Source organism: Nanorana parkeri, unplaced genomic scaffold, assembly GCF_000935625.1.
Source record: "Nanorana parkeri isolate BGI_ZX_2015 unplaced genomic scaffold, ASM93562v1 scaffold324, whole genome shotgun sequence".
In the NCBI taxonomy this organism is placed as follows: domain Eukaryota; kingdom Metazoa; phylum Chordata; class Amphibia; order Anura; family Dicroglossidae; genus Nanorana; species Nanorana parkeri.
In genome coordinates this window covers 779,567-793,594 of record NW_017306592.1, presented here as the reverse complement: position 1 = coordinate 793,594, position 14,028 = coordinate 779,567, and the positions used below count along the sequence as shown (strand labels likewise).

Sequence of the window (14,028 nt, the reverse complement as noted above, 5' to 3'; positions counted from 1 at the left end):
TATATATGTATATGTATATATAGATATATATATATAGATATATATATACACACACTATATTGCCAAAAGTATTGGAACACCCCTCCAACTCATTGAATCCAGGTGTTCCAATCACCGCCATGGCCACAGGTGTATAAAGTCAAGCACCTAGGCATGCAGACGCTTCTACAAACATTTGTGAAAGAATGTGTCGCTCTATGGAGCTCAGTGAATTCAAGTGTGGTGCGTTGATAGGTTGCCACCTGCTCAAAAAGTACATCAGTGAAATTCCCTTGTTACTAAATATTCCACGGTCAAATGTTAGTGGTATTATAACAAAGTGGAAGCAACTGGGAACAACAGAAACTCAGCCACTAAGAGGAAGGCCACGTAAAATGACAGAGCGGGTTCAGCGCATGCTGAAGCGCCCAGTTCGCAGAAGTCGCCAATAGCTACAGACCTCCAAACTTCATGTGGCCTTCAGATTGGCACAACAACAGTGCAGAGAGCTTCATGGAATGGGTTTCCATTGCCCAGCAGCTGCATCCAAGCCTTACACCACCAAGTGCAATGCAAAGCGTCGTATGCAGTGGTGTAAAGCAAGCCGCCACTGGACTCTAGAGAAGTGGAGACGTGTTCTCTGGAGTGACAAATCACGCTTCTCTGTCTGGTAATACGATGGACGTGTCTGAGTTTGCCGGTTGCCAGGAGAACGGTACTTGCCTGATTGCATTGTACCAAGTGTAAAGTTTGGAGGCGGGGGATTATGGTGTGGGGTTGTTTTTCAGGGGTGGGGATTGGCCCCTTAGTTCCAGTGAAGGGAACTCTTAAGGCATCAGCATACCAAGACATTTTTGACAATTTCATGTTCCCCACTTTGTGTGAACAGTTTGGGGATGGCCCCTTCCTGTTCCAACATGACTGTGCACCAGTGCACAAAGCAAGGTCCATAAAGACATGGATGAGCGCATTTGTGGTGGAGGAACTTGACTGGCCTGCACCTCAAACTGATAGAACACCTTTGGGATGAATTAGAGCGGAGACTGCGAGCCCGGCCTACTCATCCAACATCAGTACCTGACCTCACAATGCGCTTCTGGAAGAATGGTCAAACATTCCCATAGACACACTCCTAAACCTTGTGGACGCCTTCCCAGAAGAGTTGAAGCTGTTATAGCTGCAAAGGGTGGGCCAAGTCAATATTGAACGCTACGGACTAAGACTGGGATGCCATTAAAGTTCATGTTATCGGTACTCGTACTCAGATCCAAAAAAGTGGTATCGGTGCATCCCTAATATATATATATACACACACACACACAAATAGGTTGAACTAGATGGACCCTTGTCATTATTCAACCTCACCTACAATGTCACTATGCATTCCTCCGGATGCTACATATGAATCAGTACAGGTAACTACATTGGCCCAATCTAACTTTTAAAAAAAGGGGCTTCTTGGAGTTTCGCTTGAAGTCAGTTATCCTCTTTTTTTTCCATTTCTTTAATCTCAGTGATGAGAAGTGGAAAACTGATTTGGTAAACAGCAGCAGCATGCAGTCTTGTTAGCAGAGGGAAAACAAAATCATGATTTTAAAAAAAAAAACCAGAGGAAGAGAGGAGTCTGCTGGCAGGTGAGTAGAAAAACCCAGAGCCAGGCAGGAGATAAAAGCAGAGTGCTGTCTTCCCGGGCCAAGCGTTCTATATTTCACATCAATCCCAGCATATAGATGTGCAAAACACGATCCTAAAGACAGGATAAATGAGGGGGAGTGCAGGCTCAGACACACTGTACATCAGCTAACAATAAATGCCAGTGGATCCACAGCAGAGCCCGGGAGCTGGGTCCTGTGCTATGGAAGTAAAGCTGCAGCTTTCATATCACATGCAGGGAAGACACATCGCGTAGCATCAGAGATTGCTTCACCAAGCACTTGTAATGCTCGCTAGATCCAGGCAGCAATACATAACGAGACACAGTGCGGGAGATGTGGCTTTTATAGGGGAAGGAAAACTACAGAGCATCTCAAAAGTATTCAGATCCTTGACCGATTCTCTCATTTTACTGAACAACAAATGCTATGCTGAAAATGACGTGTTCTGTTATATTTTTATTTCAAAGAATAGAAACTCAGATTTAAAAAAGAAAACAAACTGTTCTAAACCTCAACTGGCTGACATTATTCTGCTAAGAAAAAACACATTTAAGAAGTGCTGGAATTTAATGCTTAAGGTGGCAGTAAACTGTCAAATGTTATTTTAATAACGTATCCTGATCCAGTGGCGTCACAAGGGGGGTGCAGGGGTGACACCAAAATGACTGGCAGTCATTTTGGTGTCACCCCCTCTAAAAAGTGGGGCACTCGGTCATGGTGTCACCCAGTCTAAGGACCGTGTGACACCCGGCCTCGGGACGCCCCTGTCCTGATCAAACAAATATTGTGTTAGTTCTTTATATTTTTGCCCAAGCACTTACAGTTGACATGTTTCCAAACAGCTCCAAATCTCTCAGCTCAGCTTCCCCAAACTTCCTGTCTAGTACAAGATCCCAACGGATGGAGCAGTCATCCATCTACTAGCAGGGAGCAGGGGAGTAGCTTGTCTTGCTGTGTCTCTGTGTTTATGGGGACACACAGCTTACTAGCACACACAAGGCTGACTCCAAAGGACAATGCAAGGTAAAGGAGCCACCCTAAAACAGGATAGCAGGGCCAGTGGTCAGGGAACCATTTGATTCTGCAAGAAACTTAAAACGTTTAAACATCAAGAAGCAGCATCCATTGTAAATGATTTCATCAGCATTTTGAATGTAATATCATTTCGAAATGCAAGGAAATCTTCAAACAAGACCCAATCCTAAAGAAGCTTTTACACTAGATATAGATCCATTAGGTTATTGTTACCATTGAGTCCATTCAAGTCTCCGTTACATTCTTGTAAGCCCTTATGAAGGGAGATTTTTTTTGTTGCCCCAGAAAAGTGTTGGCTGTTTTTATGTGGTAGTATTACAAGCAGATTAGTTCAAGAAGTACTGGGTTGCATTACCAGACGACATTTTTATTTTTTATTCTAGAGAATACTGTTTTTTACATTAATTGCATCTTTTTTGTATCTGTGCTGCTGATTTCCACCGCCCACTTTAGATCACTTCCTGTCTACATGCAGTCACTCCAGTGTTGGCTGCATATGTATGTTGTCTGAGGAACAGGAGGTGAGGGGAAACCTTCCAATGGGGAAACATGTGTTCCAGTGGGAGAATTCACCTAATATTTAAGGTACTTGAATGCATTTTTAAGATTTTACTCCTGAGTTTAGTGTCACTTTAAATGTGATGCTGTTTATAATAATGTATAGCAACCCTGTAACAATGTTACACCCAGCACAGTAAACCTGATGCCATACAGTAGGCACCACGCTATTTCTCCCTGGACAGTCTCACCCAACTGCTGGAATTGCTGCAGCCCCCAAAAGTCCTCTGCAGATACCAGTCATGATTTTAATAGGTCTAGATCCCCTCTCCTATGTTCTGGTGTTGGGTCACATATTGTAGGAGGTGGGGTGTACATGTATGGTACACAGACATCATTTCCAATATTTTCCCATTTTGTAAAGATAAAAAAAAGCAAAATTGTGTATTGTTTTTTCAAAGCCTGAAATTCACAGGTTTTCTTTTCCCATTTGATTCATAAAGGCCCCCATATCCTGCCTCATGTAACCGGCTGATTTAATCACCAAAAGCAGAGACGTGTCAACAAGAAAAGGAAATGCAGGTGTTTTCAATCAGTGAACAGAACGATTGTGGTTTGAGCTAATGAGTCATAGGCAGCGTCTACATACATCTACATTTCAAGAAACCTAGAGAAGTGAAGAGCGTGTAAAACAATTAAGACAAATAACATGTGCCTCTTGTAATCACATCCCTCCTTCTGCCTGGTGAATCTCCACTTCTAAGACGTCTTTGGATGCTTTGAGTACGTTTTCTGAGATAAATGCAGCATAAAATTCATACAGATATCATTAATATAATTGTCTTCATTTATGTCATCGATGGTCTCACGTTGATTTGCAATTTTTAGTTGGGAGTCTGTCTTTGCTTTATATGAACAGACCATTAGAAATTAACTTGTTGTGTTCTGTAAACCATTGGACCACCTCTTCTTTCCTGTCATTAACATAGTTCAATCAGGTTAATTTACTAAAGACAGTGTGGCAGTGTGTCGCACTGCCATGCAAGATGCTGGCAACGCAGACACCCAGGACTCTCAGCCAGAGGGGCTGAGCAGTTCCAGGAGGCAAGTTCTTGCACTGGGAAAGTGCTTACTTTGCAGCTCTTCCCCGGATTTCCGGATTTGGCATGGGATCCTGGAACTGGGAGATTTCTGAGAGAATTGGGAGGGATGAAATCTCCATTCCTGGGTACATGCTTTAGTGGCAGGCAGCACCTGATTATGCACCTGTGTGCATCCCTCATGAGGAGGGTGCTGGAGTGTGTTCAGGGCTCCTGCTGGGAATAGGGACAGGTTGTGTCCAGGGGTCAGGCGGACTCCACCCAGAAGCCAGAGTGAAGCCAGGAGGCTGTGTATGTGTTGGGAGGCACATGGAAGGCAGCCAAGGAGGCTTGGAGAGCCTGTGACACACAAGGGTTGTGTGGAGGAGTCGCACTAGAGGTGTGGAAGGCTGCTAAAGGGTAAAGCATACTTCTAAGGAGTCTTGCTGATGAAAAACTTAACAGTCCTAGGACACATCAGAGTATATGTGTCACATCTTTCTGCCTTGAGGAAGGGACCCTGCGCGGTCCCGAAACGCCGGTTTATTTGGATGTCTGTGACGCTTTTTGTCCAATAAAAGGGACATATTTATCTTTACTACTAAGTGCTGGTGATTTCCTGACTTTCCTGTGTTTGCACGGCGCCATCCGTGGTATCTCATCACTGCGAGCACCACTTTTTTCATATCTGGCCGGGACTGCTGTGAGGAGTGCGGAGGGTCTCTACATCTACTTGCATCTTTATACGTAATTCTTTAGCATGGCATGTGAATGCAACTTTTCGGAGCTCCACAAGACCCCTTCGCCAGGCAAAGTGACACTTGTATGCTGTGGCACCATCCACCAGTTGTTCCAGCACCTGTCGGATTCAGGGGTATAACGGTACGGTGTGCGAAGAGGATATTACAAACAAAAGTCAAGCAAAACAGATGACAAATGCACTCATCAATTCGTCACCAGCTTTACAGCAAGGTGCACACGGAATGGGCTTTAAACAGTAAAACAGCAAAAAGTGCTCCAAGATGGAGGCTCTGATAGTTTAGAGTTAGGACCGCGCTATAAGAGGTGCCTTGGCGCTGCTGTGCGGCTTTCACATTTTCTGCAGAAGACGCCGAGAGACATACCATGGCTGAAGTGGAGGAGGCAGACTTCAGGGACTGGTCCAACACCCAGTAGGCTGCAGGGTTCGGGTGAGTATAACTTTGATATTTTCCTCCTTAGATGAAAACAAGCACATAACCCTTGCAAAGCAGGGGTAGCCCCACTGCAAGGATTACGAATATTTATACCCCCGGATTTTTCTTTAAAAAAGGTTTCCTCAATGGATCAAACATGGTCAAGGGTAATGTAAAAAAAGGACAACATTTCTGATGTAAGAAAAAGTAGAAAAGCTATCACTGTAAACTGAGAGGTGCCCAACATAACAACAATGCTGTAGTGCAGACACCTTGTGGTGCCCCCAAAGGACCCTGTATTTTCTGTGTGGAAAGGTTCTGCCACTTGGTCATTTTAGATGCAGACAGAGCTTGGTGAAGGCCATCAATAACATAGGGCATGAACAACAGACATATTTGTTAAAAACATACCTTGGTAATGGCAGATAAAAGCTCCAAAGCCTTTGATTGTAGAGTGGAATCGTGGCTCTCTATAAACAGCTTCAGAGATGTCAACAGCATTGAGTGCTCTAATAACAGTGTACAGATCGCATCAACACACTGAAAGAAAAAAAAAATGACAATACAAATAACAGTATAATTGATTCACCTGTAAAATAAATAATGTAAAAAATGTTTTTATTTTTTGTTGTCCTTTTATTATGTCTAAAATTTAGCTGCCTTGGAGTATTATAAGCCCCCTTAGACAGATCATTTTAAAAAAAATAGTGCCTGAACAACCTCATTTTAGCAATCATTTTTGCTTTTACAGACTAGAAAATTGTCTGGCGTGGACATTATTCTCATCTGTTTACTAACGTATGGTACAAATAAAACCTTTGGCAATCTTTTTTTAAGAAACCGTCATGGAAAGGATCACAAAATGACCTTCACTATAGCATGTTTTGCATTTTTAGTTTCCTTTTGATACAGTAATACATTTTGCAATGTACTCCTGTAATTAAAAAAGCACCATAAGCTTACATATATAGTGTGGGCGGGGTAAAATCTCTGTGCTGAGAAGCTATCCAGACAATATAATCTGGATCTTCCTCTGCCACTGAGTGACAGCAGCTTGAAGGACCTGCTGCAAGTTCATGAAAACCTTTGCAGACGCTCAGGGCTCATCCTATCAGAGTTTATCCATGTCAGGTCACAGGTCTACGAACCCTAGCACATCCATCCTGCAGTTTGTCTTTCGTTCCCCCTTCCCCTCTACTCTCCACACTCCTTTCTCCAGACAATACACATACCGCATGGGCACTAAGCCTGTCAGTTCAGCTTCATCCTCGCCCCCTCTCCTCCACTCTTGTGTCTTTATCTCTTCTCCCTGTGTATGTCCCAATACAACAGAGTGGAGGAGAGGGAGGCGAAGACGGAGCTGAGCTGACGGTCTTAGTGCCGATGTGGAATGCGTAGTCTGGAGACAGCAGGCTGGAGGGGAAAGAAAGGGGGAACGAAAGACAAACTGCCAAATGGATGTGCAAGTGTTCGTAGACCTGAGCCTGACATGAATAAACTTCTCATGAACGTATACATGCAGGGCTGTCCCTATAATGGGCAGTCTGAGATGGTTCATCTCTATGGGTCACATGGGGAAGTGGTGGCTTCACGCATGCCCCCTTTTCCGCCCAGAGCGCCCCAAGCTGCTAAGAGCTCTTAGCAACCTGGGATGCTCTGGCCAGTCTCTCGGCTCAGCTCCTGGCAACCAGTGATATCAGTGAGCTGGGCGAGACGTTAGACAGAGCTGAAGGCCCCTTTGTTCCACCTCTGTAATGTGCATAGGAATGACCTGCCCTTCCCCCACCACAGGCACTAAATCGTCGAGGGGCATCCCTGTATACATGGATGGTGGAGGCTTTGATCTATGTGTAGACACTGTAACTTTGCCCTGAATGAGCAAACTGGCAGCATCTCCTTAAGAACATCAGCTTTTCCCATTGTATCTTCACTTGATCCCAGTGAAGTGCAGATAATATTAAGACTTTAGGGACGGGGTGTGCCAGAGAAATGGGGGATTTAAAGCGTACGTCAGTACAAAAAAAATAAGATATCACTGCAATACATGCACATTTTCCATAGGCATAGTAACTAGGGGTCAACCAATAATCGTATAATTTGCACCGATAATCGGGGGCCGATCTTCATAATTTTTTTAATGATCAGTATCCGTTATATTTACTGATAATTAAGGTGGCCCTACACAAATTTTGGCTGGTTCTTGAAGAACCGGCTGAAATTCGCACAGTGGCACCCTTTCAGCCCACATCCGGGGATCAGCTAATCGAAGGAGCTGGTTGGAATATCTTTGTATGAACAGAGCCACAGTCTATGAGCAGCTGACTCTGTTCAGGCATTCTGACAGCAGGGATTCCTTGTTCTCTTTGGCAGAGGAGGAGAAAAAGTAAACTCTTCGAACAAAGTTTTATGGATTCTGCTACAGAAGACAGTGTTAACATAGGTGGCAAGTGTGTTGTTCTGACCTTTTACACCAGACTTTTACCTTGGTAAAACAAAAGCCAGCTAGCAGAGTTAACCGGATGGGAAATCAAAGAAAACTTTCAAACTGAAACACTTCACTGGCTCATTTGCAGATTTAAAAATGGGAAATAGTTCCACATTCAAAGACCTAATTAATTCCATTTGCTTTTTCTGCATGCACAGCCTGCATTTAAATAGGTTATTAATGAAGGGCACTTTCAAGGCCAAGGCAGTCCGATGATAAATACAGAAACCTTTGAGCAGAGTTACTTCGGTAGAAAAGTTTCAGGTGTGAATTTGAATTATTGAACGCGGTATACGGTGATGTTACACTGAAATAATAGGCAGCTGGATCTGCATTGAAAAGATGGGAAGACGAAGTTCTTAGTTCAAAGTAATGGCGGGTCATTCCATAATCATACATTATGCAAACCAAATTATGTGTCTGGCGGACATACTGCTTCCTGTTACAGTTAGTTCTTACTCCTGTTAGTTCAAATGATGGAAGCGATTTATGAATATTATTTAAAATTTAGGTATAAATGTAACTCTACAAAGACACAAGAGTTGCAATACAAAAGGCACGGGGGAAGCAGATTCACAAACTGGCATTTACTCCATCAGAAGACAATAGTTGTCAGAATAGCATGAATTGGTATCCAAGGCAGGTGTGACAATGCAACACCAGTATACACATGTGCAAAGTGCAAAAAATCTACCTAACTACATACAAACTATATACAAACAGAGGAAATCAGATACAGCAAGGGCAGGAGGGGGAGGGGGTAAAACGAGTGGCAGGTAACATGGATCAGGTATAATGATGTGCAGGGGTCGGGTGCAAACCCAGTTCTCTGGGGCTTGCCTAAATCTGACTCTGGCTTAATCAGTTGCAGCAGGGGCATTCCCCACCCCCCTTTGTGATGTGTAGCTGTGGGGCAGGTAATGCCCCTGCCGGAAATCATTAGGCCAGGGGGGGTGTTGTGCCAGTCACAGTTTAGAACAGGGTTTAGGTGAACTCTGGCAAACTGGTTTTGCACCAAGTCCCTGCATATCATTGGTCAGGAAAACAGCCAGAATGGGGGTCAGGAGCAGAAGCTATGTCACATCCTGTACACGTAGTCTGAGCCTACAGAACTACATTTTCCAAGAGCTCCCAGCTACACCAACATTCGGTAGTTCATTACAAGGTGGTAAACCAACCCTTTAAAGCAGAATTCAGGGCTGCAGAAGACAAAGTTTAATGGAAAAAAAACCCTGAACATGCAGTAAATAACCTTTACTTATTAAAATAAATTGTGAAGGTATCGTAAAAATGTTCCTCTAATATTAGGTCACATGATCTGGCCATCCTAATTCTCCTACTGCTTAGGAGGAAGGGTCAGTGCAGAGGTTTTAGTTAACATATGATGTAATCACATCACCAGGAGGACATTGGCTCTGGAAAACACTCAGCATGGAGGTGCTATTCTCTCATTCAACCTCTAAGAGGTTCTAAAGTCACCAATGCTCAGCCTCCACTGTGCATCCTGAGACATGGTAGCACCATAAGTGGAGAATCGCTTTCATATTATACCAGTGCGACCATTACAGCCCATTGGAACTACTACCTAGATATATCAAGAAAGCAGGACTGAAGGGTATTGATTGCTACAAACGAACAACTCCTCACTGCTATTTTTTTTTTTTTAAACAATCCTTATCATATCTCATTTGTACAGCTGCATCTATAATTACAGAAAAACATGAAGAACAGATTTACTGTTCAGTTCACAATTGATCTCTGTTTCCGTGAATAACGCTTTGAAGATCTTGTTAACTTTTGTTGAAGTCATGCAGAAGGTTAAAACAAAGGACACCAGAATCTTACATCAGTCTTCTAAAGCTTCAGGTATGCCAATATTATTTTATTAATAGCTTTGTTAATTATCACTTCATGATAAGATTTTAAAAGAACGGGCTTTTTAGCAGAAAGAAGCCGATAGAAGAGGAAAGTGTTACTGGAAACTTTAAAAGAGTACTACCTCTATAATAAGAATACTATACATTAGATTCAATGTTGTACTACAGAAACAGGTCTTCACTAACTGAAGGAATATTGGTTTTCCATTCTTTTTAAGCAGATCTAAAAAGAAAGATTATCCCAGTTATTTTATTATTCAGTCCGAGAGATATGATCCAAAAGGGTAGGGGAACAGCTGGCAACTTTATCTTTCTACTGTGATAATGAGAATCATGCCTTCATCCAGTACTTGGTCCAGTCACCAGTGCTGAGGCATTGGTCATGAGGTCTCTCAGGAGATCTTAGGGGACTGATGTCAGGGGACTGTCTACGGCACAAAAAGGGTAGGAACAGCGTACAACCTTATCTTTTTACTGTAATAATGGAAATCTTGCCTTTATCCAGCCCCCATACAGTGACCATGCCAGGCCAATGGTCATGAGGTCTCTTAGGGGATTGTAGGGGGCTGATATCCGAAAACTGTTTAGGCAGGGCCGCCTAGTGATCTTGAACACCAGCCCGTCAGTGCCCCAGAGACCTTCGCATCGGCAGAGACCTCATGACTAGTGTCTTAGCACAGGTCACACAACAAGATGATGGGTGGATGAATGCTTCCCCTAGAAAATGTTCATCAACCTTTAAAGGGCAACAACAGACACTATTCTTTTCATACTACTGGAGTCCCTCTTAGCCTTCTACAGCTTGCTTCCAGTGATGTTAACTTTTCTTGCTTCCCATTTGTCTGTATGCAGATTCATCATAGGTTGGGTTTTATAAATTAATAATCATGGAGAGGGGGCAGAGACACAATACCCACACATGCCCAGCAAGATATACTTCCCTTTATTTTTTGACTCTGCCTCTCCATTCAGCCCCAGAAATCAAGGGAAATACCTGCTAGTGCTGAGTATGGAGGCATATGTGACTAGACCATGTGACAGCACTGTCACAATGGAACCTATAGCCATTTGTGAGCAGCAACTTTGGTGACTTACTGGCTCACATAGGGCTTTGCTTTCACTCCTGGTAGCAGGACAGAGTTGATTGGGGAAGGGGGTGACAAAAAAGGATGTTTAGGCAGCTATGGAGATCTGCATTAAATGAACCTGTTGCTTTGTCTAAAGCTGGCCATACACTGCTTTGATTTCAGAGGATTCCTGCTGAATTGGTCAAAATTCAAACCGGGGGTGAGCCTGCCAGCTCCACCCAGTTTGAAAAAAGTTGATTTAAAACTTCATTAAGCTGACTAGTAAATTATCACACAAACAAACAGTCTATGAGATGCAGTCACTGTTTTGGTAATCAGACACCTACAGGTCCCACAGGTCTCTGGATAAAAGATCCGTGGTGGCTCCTCCATCCACGCCGATTAGTATGAATGGGGAAATCTATTGATTTTCTCTCATCCAGTCTACAGGTATGGCTAGCTCAAGTCTGTTAACAAATTGGCGACATCTAAATGTGTATGGCTAGCTTAAGGTGTAATTCCCCTTTTGAGGAAACATTTTTGAATAACCCCCCACTATGTTTGATGTTCCCATTTGTACAGCATACCTGAAAATAATGTAAAAAAATATTTCTCACCTTTCTAGCTGTTTCTTTGGAGCAGGCCTTTGGGCAGACTGCAAGCTAATATGAGCAATTTCATAGAGGGACAGAGCCTTGAGATCTTTAAGGGAGAACTATTAGGTGAGTGATTTCCACTTATACTCATAGTTAGAGCTGACCTGTGACAAAGAAGCTGTTACAGGTCGGCTCTGTTGCTCAGGAAGTGAGCAGAAACATGCAGCCGATCCGCTCACTTTCCGACAGTCTCCCTGCAGTGAGGGGTGGCCTTCAGTCACCGCTCCCTGCAGGGATTCCCTCCTCCCCTTTCCAGTCCTCCAACGCTAAGTGGAGGAACGAACAGGGGAGGGGGCGGGCAAAACTGGCTCTGCCTCTAGATAGGCAGAGCCAGTTGTCACTCACACAGCTGGGTGGATCTCGACAGTATTGTCGGGATCCATCCCGGTTGTGGCACTCTCAGTATATTGCGGGCAATAGCCTGAGCTTTGGGTATACTGAGCTTTGGGTCATGGGAGGATGTTGGAATATGTCCTCCCATGACCTCAAAGAGAACTATGGGGAAAAACACTTACCCCATAGTTCTCTTTTAAATCTTTGTTAGAACAGACAGTGTGCACATCTAATTTACAACTGATAATGAGATCTATCAGCACAGTAGGGTTAATTATGGTAAACATTAACTAGTCAGCCTCCCTTATTAACATTACATAGAAGGTGAACGCTAGGTAGAGTTGTTTATATAAGTAAAAAGGTAAGCAGCATTTTCAAAATTGTTTTTGTGAATTGAAACATCTAACAAATATAAAGTAGATATTTTACCAATTTGGCTGCAAAAGTGGAAATACACTTCAAGTCTGTGAACAAAGTGGCATTACGTGATATCAATCTAGTCCTCATAAAAATCTTCCTGCAAACCAGATAACCTCAATTCTGTCTAGTAAAAAGAATTATTGGGAATATTCAGATGCTGGAGTAAAAAGATACCTGTTTTTAGACCTGCTTAACTCTGCGTGAGCACACAGCAGAGTTTTTCTTCACATAAAGCTGATGATGATCAGTTGATGAGACATCCATGACAATCAGCTTGTGTGCTGACTTATCTGTGTAGATCCGCCACTGGCTTTGCATCAGCAGCTGACAGTGGTGGAGTCACATGGAAGCTAGCGTGTGATATTGGCACATATTTTGTGGATTAGCAGGCATCAAGAGTGATGACAGATAAGTTGAGATGAGTTGGGTTAGAAGTAAACAGCAATGGCAAAAAGCATCCATTGCGCTCCTTATCTGGCTGATATCTTATCTCGACAGCTGCTGAGCAGTTAGTCATTGTAGTAGCTAATCTACCCTGCCTTTAGAGCAGGGGTGCGCACAATTTGTTCTCTTGAGATCTACTTTTCAAAGGACGAGCTCAATGAGATCTACCAATGAAAAAATCACCTTTATTTAAAAAACAAGCACATTCAAATCGTTACTGGGACTACTGCTTTTCTCTCTCTCCTCGATCTCCCCTGTAGCTCTCACTCTCTGCTGTCTCTTTGCTCTCTTTCCTCGCTCTCTCTGCTGTCTCTTTGCTCTCTCTCTCTCTGCTGTGTCTTTGCTCTCTCTCTCCCATCTCTCTCTGCTGTCTCCTCTCTCCCCTTTATCTCTCTCTCTCTCTGCTGTCTCTTTGCTCTCTCCAGTCTCTCTCTCTCCTCTCTCTGCTGTCTCTTCTCTCTCTCTGCTGTCTTTTTCTCCTGGCTGCCTTTCCTTACCTGCACTGCAGCAGCTTCCCAGGTCTCCTTTCATGTGTGCTGTCCTATCCTCCTGCGGTGCTCATGTGACCGAATAGAAAGACTGGGGGGGGTGTCCCACCCAGCGCTGGTGGTAGTGTGGCTGACGCTGCAGACCGGGAGAGATGTCTGGCCCCTTCCCGTCTGCAGCGTCTGACACATTCAGCCGCACTAGAACCACGGAAAGGAGCTTAGGACAGTGAGCCGACTGCGAGTGGTAGATCGCGATCGACTTAATGTGCATCCCTGCTCTAGAGGCTAACCAACAGATCTTCACTTCTCATGCAATGGCAAAATATTATAAAACAGACATGTACAAAACAAAACAAGGCCTACTCTAGCCCTCTGTGTGTCTACGTTCTTTGTAAATAATAGTGGCAGGCATGGGTGGTAAGGTTTTGCAAGAGCTACGTTTTACAGGTAGAGCTGATTTTCACCATCTTATAACATCATAGTGACACTGAACATACTTGGGAGTAGAACATATTCATATCTCCCAACTTCCTGAGATGAGAAAAAGGGACACCTTATGGGACAAAGTATGTAGGCAAAGAACACACCCCTCCCAAACCACTCTTAAGTAGACCTTGAAAATAATAATATTGATAATATTAATAGACAAAAATGATTGGTTAAACCCACATGTGTTTTCTTTAACAACTACATTTCCTTTATACGAATGCAATGACTTAGAGCAGTCTTTCCCAACTAGGATGTCTTCTGGCTTTGTCAGGGGTGCCTTCAGATTTTCACTAAAGGGTGGACCCTGATGTCTAGGGAGAGGGGGGGGGGGGGGCTGGGGAAAGAGGG

At 43.6% G+C, this 14,028-nt stretch overlaps 1 protein-coding gene across 1 annotated transcript in view; it reads right to left on the bottom strand.

Moving 5' to 3' along the window:
* The window catches only part of NBAS (neuroblastoma amplified sequence), a 578,163-nt gene that overhangs the window by 16,868 nt on the left and 547,267 nt on the right, over positions 1-14,028 (bottom strand). The window contains exon 54 of the mRNA XM_018558184.1: positions 5,833-5,961. Within this exon, the coding sequence (XP_018413686.1) occupies positions 5,833-5,961 (129 nt within the window). The remainder of the gene's footprint in view (positions 1-5,832; positions 5,962-14,028) is intronic.